The following is a 10,411-nucleotide window of genomic DNA, read 5'->3' on the forward strand; positions in this document are numbered from 1 at the left end:
TACAGTATATATATTACTTTCTACCACCCAACCCCCCAAGGGAGAGCCTGGCCTCAAATGTTGAAAATTCCTGTGTTTTTAATTGTTGACAATATCTTAAAAAATTTTATCATTTAAATCGCAGAAAATCAAGAATCGTTTCTATGTCATTGTCTACATTCTTTCAATATTGGAAAAGAAGATTGATTTTTTCTTCCTTCAGTAGACATGGACAAGGTTCATGTACATGATATTATACAGTAGATATTTTCGATTTCAGTTGGTTGCTGTTTAACTTATTTTCATATTATTTTCTATATACAATGTAGTTGTATGATAGAAATTAAATCAAGCCTTATCCCAGCATCTAAAAGTGTCTAAATATCTATATGAAGCATGACTTATCATTCTGCAGACGTATGCGGGCATATATACTGTACCCTGCCCCTGCATTCTAGAAATATATATATTTTACATGAATATTGGTGTTAATTTCTATGCATTGTTTTGTTCAAATAATATGTACAATTGTGCCTCAATATCGTCTATAATGCATGCATTTAATTGTCAAAACGTATATCCGGTAATTTTCGCAATGATCTAATTTTGGCTTTTATTTTGATCACTTTTTAATTGCAAATTATAATACACAGAAATTTTTTCCTGTATCATTTTCAAAAACAAACTTTTCAAATCGCAAAATATGACTGACGCAAATTAAAAATGTTACAGATTTTCCCATTTTTGCAAATTTTGTGACCAAAACCCCCCCCCCCCCCCCGATAAACAGTATATTTGGTTTCTGAAACATTTTATATCTGCCTTTTTCATATCAATCATAATTATCTGTTTCTATAATGTGGTTGTTGTTTTTAGTCATTCAGGTTTGGTCCAGAGATAGCACAAGTGGCTGCATACTGTATTGAGGAACTGAAACATGAGAAGAAGACACTGGTGGGAAATGGGAACTCTGGTAAGTAAGGGAAACAAGGAATCTAGGAACACTCTGTCTTGTAAGTAGGGGGAGCCAGGAATCTAGGAACACTCTGTCTTGTAAGTAGGGGGAGCCAGGAATCTAGGAAATTGGAACTCTTCTAAGTAAGGGAAGCCCGTAATCTAGGATCACTATGGTAGTGAATGGGCAGTCTTGTAAGGGGGGGGGGGGAGGGAGGCAGGAATCTATAAAATGGGAACTCTTCTGAGCAAGGAAAGCAAGGAATCTAGGAATGGTAACTCTTCTAAGTAAGAGGAGTCTGGAATTTTTGACCATTCTTGAAGGGAATGGGAAGTCTTGTAAGTAGGGGGAGCCAAGAATCTAGGAAATGGAAACTCTTGTAAGGAAGGAAAGCAAAGAATCTAGAATCACTCTTGTAGGGAATGGGCAGTCTTGGAAGGAGAGGCAGGAATCTAGGAATACTCTGGTAGGGAATGGGAACTCTTGTAAGTAAGGGGAGCCAGGAATCTATGAAATGGAAACCTTGTAAGGCAAGCAAGGAATCTAGGACCACTCTGGTAGGGAATGGGAAGTCTTGTAAGTAAGGGGAGCCAGGCATCTAGGAACATTTGATGGGGAAAATCAAAATCAATGAAAAAACATAAGTTAACATAGTTTAAAAATAGAAAGAATTGCAGTTCATTGAAAAATAAGTTTATATTGGTTTTTGAGGAAACCAGTGAATTTGATCTTCATATTAATTATTGTCAGGCTGTGTGTATGGAGAGACCAGTGGACAGATAGCTGTTCTGTGTCGCTGTAACTTCACCGTTTTCTCTGAAGCGGTCAAGAAATGCTGTTATGCTGGGGAAACCAATATCAGGGTTGCCTTTGTTGGGGTAAGGGAAACAACTCTAAAATCAGGAACTGGATTCTGGATGTTTCTGAACCTAAATTTCTCACTCTTTTTAGCTCACTTGAACCGAACGTTCAAGTTGGCTTTTCTGATCACCAGTTGTCCATTGTCCATCTGTCTGTCCATCTGTATGTCTGTCTGTCCATCTGTATACTTTCACATTTTTGACTTCTCAAAAACCACTGGGCCAAATTTAACCAATCTTGGTACAAAGCATCCTTATTGGAAGGGGATTCTAAATTGTTAGAACCCTTTTTTAAAGGGAGATAATCGTGAAACAGTGAGTATAGGGTGTGTTTAAAAAAAATCTTTTTCTCAAGAACCACTGCACTAGAAATGCCAATATTTACACAAAAGCTTGTATATATAATGAAGATTCTAAATTGTAAATGCCAACCATAAACCACTGACCAATGCTGGGGCCCCAGAAAGGAGTTCCAAGTTTAAAATAGAAATAGCATATGCTACGAAATAGAATGTTACAAGGATCTGTTGTTTAGGCGAGTGATTTGGCCCACAGAGTTGGGGTCAATTACATGTACTTTAAAATGTAACTAGACTTTGACCCGTGCGTGCACGGGTTGACATTGCATATGATATCGGACATTTACGAAATAGATACAGCGACACACTGTATTGTTTACACTTACATAAGAAAGCTTTAAGCTTACAATAATGCTATTAATTTCACTACACTCTGCTTAGTTGGAATAATCTAATTGTGTCTCGGGAGATGCCTTCACCACAGTTAAAATGCCTTCTGTAAACCCGTAATGTGGCAAAAATTGCATAATCACTCCGAAACGATTTTGGAGAAGAATTAATGAAGCCGCATTGAAAATAACAGTCAAATTATTTAAAACAAATCATTTTGAGGCTGTAAATACCTTTAATTCAATTTATATTAATGAAGAATTGAACACTTTTTCACCAATTTAACATTTTTTACACGCTTTGAATAAACACATCATGTTGACATTCGGAACTCTCGGGATTTCTCATATTAAATGCACTGAGTTAGAGATATCTCCCGTATGTCCTTTGATGATCAGAATATATGACAAATTTTCAATGAAAATTTACACGTATTTGTAATATCCTTCCTGAGTTTATCTATCATGATGCAAATGTGATATTGTGGTAACATAAACTTAAGAGCCTCTCGTGATTTAGCATGAATGTAATGCGCATGTGCAAGATTGTAAAATCCAGATGATTTCCGGATTTTTTAAAGGAATTGATGTTGATTATTAATAAGCAAACCTTGATTGTGAAAAAATAAAAACAAATTGGTAATCTTCAAGTACCAATGATGTTAAAATTATATAAAACAAAAGACAGTACCCTTCGGATTTCTCGGTATTAAAGCCCAACAATTCGAAATTATTATTTTAATATAGTACTATAGATTAAATACTTTCAAATACATTGATAATTTTGTGAATTACTTGTAATTACAATTACATTGCTTTTTAGCTCACCGAGACGAAGTCAGGGGGAGCTTATGCTATACCCTCGGCGTCGGCGTCGGCGTCGGCGTCCGGACCTGGTTAAAGTTTTTGTTGCATGTCCTGTATCTAAGCTATTACTTGTCCTATCTTCACCAAACTTGCATGGATGATGCATCTGGACCTACTTATGGACTTGAAAGACTAGGATGCTGAATCTGAGTCCTAAATTTCAGATGCTGGAGGAGGTTAAGGTTGTTGGACCAGGTTAAAGTTTTTGTTGCAGGTGCCCTTTGATAGCAATATCTAAGTTACTGCAGGTCCGTACTTCACCAAACTTGCATGGATGGTGTGTCTTATGATACTGATGCACCAGACAGGCTTGAGTGCTGAATCTGAGCTATAGGTTTCGGATGCTGGAGGAGGTTAAGGTTTTTGGAGCAGGTTAAAGTTTTTGTTGCAGGTGCCCTTTGATAGCAATATCTAAGTTACTGCTGGTCCGTACTTCACCAAACTTGCATGGATGGTGTGTCTTATGATACTGATGCACCAGGCAGGCTTGGGTGCTGAATCTGAGCTATAGGTTACAGATGCTGAAGGAGGTTAAGGTTTTTAGAGCTGGTTAAAGTTTTTGAAACAGGTGCCCTCTGATGATGATATCTTAGTTACTACTGGTCCTAACTTCACCAGACTGCTATGGATGGTGCGTCTTATGGTACTGATGCACCAGACAGGCTTGAATGCTGAATCTGAGCCATAGGTTTCGGATGCTGGAGGAGGTTAAGGTTTTTAGAGCTGGTTAAAGTTTTTGAAACAGGTGCCCTCTGATGATGATATCTTAGTTATTGCTTGTCCTAAATTCACCAGACTTCAATGGATGGTGCGTCTTATGATACTGATGCACCTGACAGGCTTGAATGCTGAGTCTGAGCCATAGGTTTCAGATGCTGGATATGGTTAAGTTTTTTGGAACAGGTCACATGTTTAATAGATGATAGTACTATTTCAACTTGCATAGTTGACTAAACTGTAATATGAATGAATCACAGAGGAAGCTTCAGATGCAGAGCTTGATCTCCATTATCAAGGATGCTAAAAAATATATCTTAGTTATTACAGGTCCTAACTTCACCAAACTTGAATGGATGGTGTGTCTTATGATACAGATGCACCTGACAGGCATGGATGTTGAGTCTGAGCCATAGGTTGCGGATGCTGGAGCAGGTTAAGTTTTAATTGCTAGTGCCCTCTGATGATGATATCTTAGTTATCACTGGTCTGAACTTCACCAAACTTGCATGGAGATGCGTCTTATGTATACTGATGCACCTGACAGGCTTGAATGCTGAATCTGAGCCATAGGTTTCGGATGCTGGATGAGATTTTTTTGAACAGGTCACATGTTTTATAGATGATAGCTTGCATAGTTGATTTAACTATATTATAAATGAAACGCAGAGGTTGCTTCAGATGCAGAGCCTGATCTCCATTATCAAGGATGCTAAAGAAATCTCCTACCTCACTTAAACCTGCTTGATAGAAAGATGAGGTTGTTGTTAAATGATATAACATGATTCCTATGATAAAGTATTGTATGATATGAAACACTTTTGTTTAATATGATACAATATAATATCATATGTTATATTGTAAAAAGTTATATGATACGATATGATATTGTATCAATTTTTTTGATATTTTATGATATGATATTGTATCATGATATTGTTTTGTAAAGTATTGTATATTATGATCCAATATTATATTGTATCATATGATATTGTATAATATGATATTGGTTTCTGTAATTTACAATTATATCACGCGAAACTGTATTATATGATATTGTAATATTATATATTATCGTATCATACAATATTGTATAATATGATATGATATTGGTTTATATGATATATTATTGTATCATATGATACAATATGTATGTATGATATTGTATTTTATAATATTTTACTTTATCACATAATATTGTATCATTTGATATTATACAATGTTACATCAAATTATATTGTATCATATAATACAATATCATATTATGTATCAAATATTATACAATATCATACAAAACAATATATCATACTATATTATACAATATAATATCATATGTTTCAATGTTATGATGTATTATGTAATATGATATTGTATCATATAATACAATATTGTATTTTATATAATAATGTTGTATTATGTGATCAAATACCATAAGGTTTAACACAATACAATGTCATTTCATATTTACAATATCATCTTTGTTTATTGCAGTATTTTATTGAATTATATGATATATATTGTTAGTATGATAGGATGCAATATTTAATTTTATATTATTATATTGATTAATATATGAACATATGATTATCATACAATTTTTTCACAGATGATATATGATTTTGTGTCAAAACAGAATCCATGAATATCCAAGATCATAAAGTATGATTTTCATACAATATGATAAAGGTGGTCTCATAGGGGTGATGCCTCGTCTCGGTGAGCTTTGTAATCTGTGATTACCTATGTTTTCATAAATCATCATTTATAGAATTTGTTTTAAAATTAAAACAAATTTTATTTTAAAATAAAAAAAATCATCGACACTAATTTCAAGCAGTATCAGAATCAGAAAGTATACACAACTATAGGTAGTACAGCCCGTCAGTATATAAAGTAATAATGACTATGATTCAAAAGAATATGGTATTTAGACTCCCTTAAGTCTAAAATAGGGGAAGGGGGTTCGATATGAGAGGGGTTAACACCTTAACAAAATTAGACCTTTATCTATTGCCCTGGGTAGTGTGGCATGATGTATAAACATATTAACATTATGAGACATTTAATTATTGTATAAACAAAAGCCCATGCCGAACAGATATACACACTAAACATAATTATCATGGTTATAAGACACCCTTTTAAACTTTAAAAATTGGATTAAAAGTAATTGAAATGTAATGAAAATTTAATTGAAAATACATGATATATTTGAAATGTATTTAAATACATTCAATTACTTGTACGGTAATTGAAGGCAAAGTCAATTACAAATTACTTTCAATTACTTTGAGTAATGTAATTGAATACACTAAATTACGAAATACTTTTTTCAGTTATCCAATCCCTGGTAGCCATGTGCCTCTTGTTTATGAGTGATAAAATTTAACATGTAATTGGTCTATATTTCATATATTTTGTTTGTATAGGATATGATTCATTGATGATCTTGCATGCCTTTCAAAATGTAACAACTTCTCTTTGAGAAGTAATTTGAGATAGATTTTGAAAATAATGTGCATGTTGTAAATTGTATAAGCAAAAGAAACGAATTTGAAGTCTATCATACAGGGTTAATGCTCCGTGACTTTGAAAAGATTTGGTATTCTGTGTGCATGAAATACAAGATAGATCACCTGTAAACTATAAACCTGTTTTATAGGGCACAGATGGCTTTGGATTTCCAATGCTACAGGATCTCTATACTTTGATGCTCTCCCCTGAAGAACGAATTAAACGTAAGTTATTTCAGACTTCAATGCAGCATCTTTGAATATGAATTTTGTTGAAACTGACCTACAATTTGAATTGAATATAACAGCTTTACAACTTTTAAATAAATATGTTTTCTTTGTAACGATCTTATGATTGTTCGTATACAATGTACAGTATTAAAAAGTGTATCATTTACTTTTGACTAAAGAATTTGAACAAATATAATTTTTTCAGAGAAACGTGTCATTGAAAATAAGCTAGTGAAGAAGTTTAACAGTTTTGCTGAGTTTGAGCAGTTTGCTTTGAAGACAAATGACATGGAGTTGCTAGGAAAGATAAAGATTGTGAAGACCTATCACCATAATCTTCCTGTCTCCATACACAAGATCCTGGCCAGGACTGTAAAAGATCTCAACACTGCAGGTAAAGGATCTGAACAGACAGAATGGGGTAAATCATCGGTCTGTCAATAAGCCTGCCTGCTGTTATTCTCTGATTTGTTTTACAGACATGATCTTCAGTACGGTCCACAAAGCAAAAGGACTGGAGTTTAACACAGTGAAGTTGACGGATGATTTCAACGTGGGATTGGACTTTGTGACCGGACTTTCTAGTCAGTAACAATCCACAATACAAAGAGATTACATTTGTAGTTACATACTATCTTTAATGTTTTCACCACAAATGCTTACTACCAATCTAATATGTCTGAATATGAAATCATAGGAAAGCAGAAACAGCATTACTAAGACATAGAAGGTTAGAGTTTGATGCTTTCTGTATTTTTGGTTTTTATCAGGACCAGTGCCGATCAGTGCGGACGAGTTCAATCTTCTGTATGTAGCAGTGACTAGAGCTAAGCGGTCTCTCCTTATGACTCCAACTCTCGTCAACCTGATGAAGAGAGCAGGGGTAATCCTATCTTATTTAAAGTCAAAACATGTTTAACATTTATTTTCTATTTCATAAAAGCATTATGCTTTACAAAGTTTGAATTTCCAAGATAAGTTTTCTAAACCTCCAATTGCATGTTGACGTTGCTTTTACTCTTTTTTTTTCATTTCAGGAGAAATACGAGTTTCCTGTGTTGAGTTCTCAGTTGGTTACTTCCGGAGTTGTCATGAAATGTAAAGAGACGGACGAGGGGTTTACTCCCTTTGCTCTGACTTTACAAAAGAAACGGATTGTTACCGTTAGTATTCTTGTTGGATATGCTTTTACATAAAATGAAAGAGGGCTTTATTTGCTATAAATTGCTTATGTATATATTGAAATAATTCCAATGGTTATTTGATCCTGTAGCACATGAGACACAAATGAGTGTATAGATACTGATACATGCATGTTTATCATTTGTAGAGTGACGGAGTCGTTATTGAGGGAGGTGTTTATGGACCAAAGATTCTGGTGGAGAATAGTCATCACTTCAGAGAATTATTAGGAGACCCCGATCACAAGCACACACAGGCCGAGGACTTTCCTGACAAGGAGAGAGAGATAGAGATTATCATTGATCTGGGGGAGTGAAGAGAGAGAGAAAAGAGAGAGAGAGACAGAAAGAAAGAGAGAGAGAGAGAGACAGAAAGAAAGATTATGAAAGAGAAGGAGACTTCCATGCAGTGTAAAGTGTTATTTAACCTGTGAGAAAAACACTTAAACAGAAAAGACAGAAGAGAAAAGTGCATCTGTATTAGTTTGAGGGAGTGACTATAAACTTTGTGTGTTTATGAGAGAGAGAGAGAGAGAGAGAGAGAGAGAGAGAGAGAGAGAGAAAATTTGTTTCATTGTGAACAAAGCAATCAAACAATGGTGCTAAACGATTCTGATTACTAGTATTCCATAACTGATTTAATTTCTTTCTACTTGGCTCTTATGGATAACACCAAAAAAGAAAAATATAAAAACCATCTAACAATTTGTTTTGCTGGTAATTTTTTCAAATATTGAGGTTCCATACTGTAGTATATAATTATAGTAAAAAATGTAGGACATTCAAACTTACTTTGTTGTGAGAAACATTTTGTCATGTGGACTACTATTTTTTATACCATTTGATAGATTTTGCCTTTTTATATCACTTGATAGACTTTGTTGTTCTAAGAATGCCACGCCTAAAATTGTCAAGTTAGATAACTCATGTAACCAGTGCTGTTATTGTTATTTATTTATACAATACAGATTGATAGAAAGATAAGGCTTTGTTATTTTTGTTTTTTCTTTAATCATGAAAACGTTATTTCTTACTGAGCATTGGATTCTTGGGATTAATATACATGTGTCTTATTTTTCCATCATATGCTGTTACATGAATCCCAATGGCTTAAATTTTGACCAAAATAAGTAGAAAAACTAACTCAAGTGGTTTTTTTTTCAGCAAATCGCTTACCGACAACAAATATGTTTAATCACAAATGTGAGTTATTGATTTAGTCAATAATTCATAACTTTAATTTGCTTAGAATTTTCTCCAAGGGATAGAAATTAACTACTTAAGAAGTATGCGCTCTTCCTACATATTGACCAAAGCTTCTTCTGCAAAATATATCAGTGGTAACGATTCAACCAGCCAAAGAAAGCCCCGACGCAAATTAGTTTTTGTCACCAGCCTGAAGTTAAAGTTAACTCGTTGATTTAAATCTAATTGAATTGTTGCCGAGAACATATTGCCAGTTGGCTTTACTAGATATCTGCGTGAATTCCAACAGATTGTGTATAAAATGGAATAATGTTATTTCATAAGAAAAAGTGGATTTATATTACAGCTAAGCACTTTTAAGATTTATTTCGAAATTTTTTTTTATTGATTTTGTTTTTGGATTCTATATTTATTCTTTAGTTTATATATGAAGCAAAAAAAGGCATACTATAAATCTTAAAAATGACAACCAATTCACATGAGGATCGAATCAAAGGTCGCTGTTGGGCGAATCGTGACAGAGAATAGATTTAAAATACATCATGATCAGAGAATCTGTGTAGACTCATCAGGTGAGAAGACTTGTAAAATGTTTGGATACCTGGCCGGTAGGGAAAGAGTGCTTTTAATATCAAAGTACCTGAGATTAAGAAAAAGTTTTGAAAAGTTTGTCCGATGATCTAAGTAAATTGTGTGATTTATGTGATAATAAAAGAGAAAATCTTTTTAAAATTTGAAATATTTAGTGTTGATTCAGATCCCTATGGTCTTTTATCTTGTTTTCATAGTATGAGTACAGTTTTTGTAATTTTAGATAGATAGTTCATTCCTTCCATTTACTGTGTCTGTGAGTAAAGATGTGTCAGAAAAATGCAGCAACATAAGAAATATACGTGGGCCAAAGCACTGATGGAGGAGAAATTGTCAGTCCTCATCATGGAGGGGGTATAATGTAAATACTCAGTCATGATATCATACAGAAATTTTCTAAAGGGGGGGGGGGCAGTGTAAATTCATAAATTACGACATAGAGGGAGCGTGTAAAATACAATAAGTCATGATATACTAGAGGCGGGTATGACTGCTAGGTTACAAGACCCCCCCCCCTTTCTGACCCAATATTGCAAAGCAACCCAGAATAACTAAGTTCTCTTTTTTTATGTGCAGAGGTAGAAAGGTTAGGTTTTTATATCATTCAAATAAATATATTTTGT

At 33.9% G+C, this 10,411-nt stretch overlaps 1 protein-coding gene across 1 annotated transcript in view; it reads left to right on the plus strand.

Moving 5' to 3' along the window:
• Positions 1 to 8,966, plus strand: part of LOC128176717 (F-box DNA helicase 1-like) — a 46,960-nt gene extending 37,994 nt beyond the window's left edge. The window contains exons 12-19 of the mRNA XM_052843231.1: positions 856 to 952; positions 1,685 to 1,812; positions 6,729 to 6,804; positions 7,016 to 7,204; positions 7,290 to 7,394; positions 7,581 to 7,693; positions 7,848 to 7,973; positions 8,141 to 8,966. Coding sequence (XP_052699191.1) covers positions 856 to 952; positions 1,685 to 1,812; positions 6,729 to 6,804; positions 7,016 to 7,204; positions 7,290 to 7,394; positions 7,581 to 7,693; positions 7,848 to 7,973; positions 8,141 to 8,308 — 1,002 coding nt within the window. The 3' untranslated portion in view covers positions 8,309 to 8,966. The remainder of the gene's footprint in view (positions 1 to 855; positions 953 to 1,684; positions 1,813 to 6,728; positions 6,805 to 7,015; positions 7,205 to 7,289; positions 7,395 to 7,580; positions 7,694 to 7,847; positions 7,974 to 8,140) is intronic.
• The last annotated feature ends 1,445 nt before the right edge of the window (positions 8,967 to 10,411 follow it).

Source organism: Crassostrea angulata, chromosome 3 (genome assembly GCF_025612915.1).
Source record: "Crassostrea angulata isolate pt1a10 chromosome 3, ASM2561291v2, whole genome shotgun sequence".
NCBI lineage: Eukaryota > Metazoa > Mollusca > Bivalvia > Ostreida > Ostreidae > Magallana > Magallana angulata.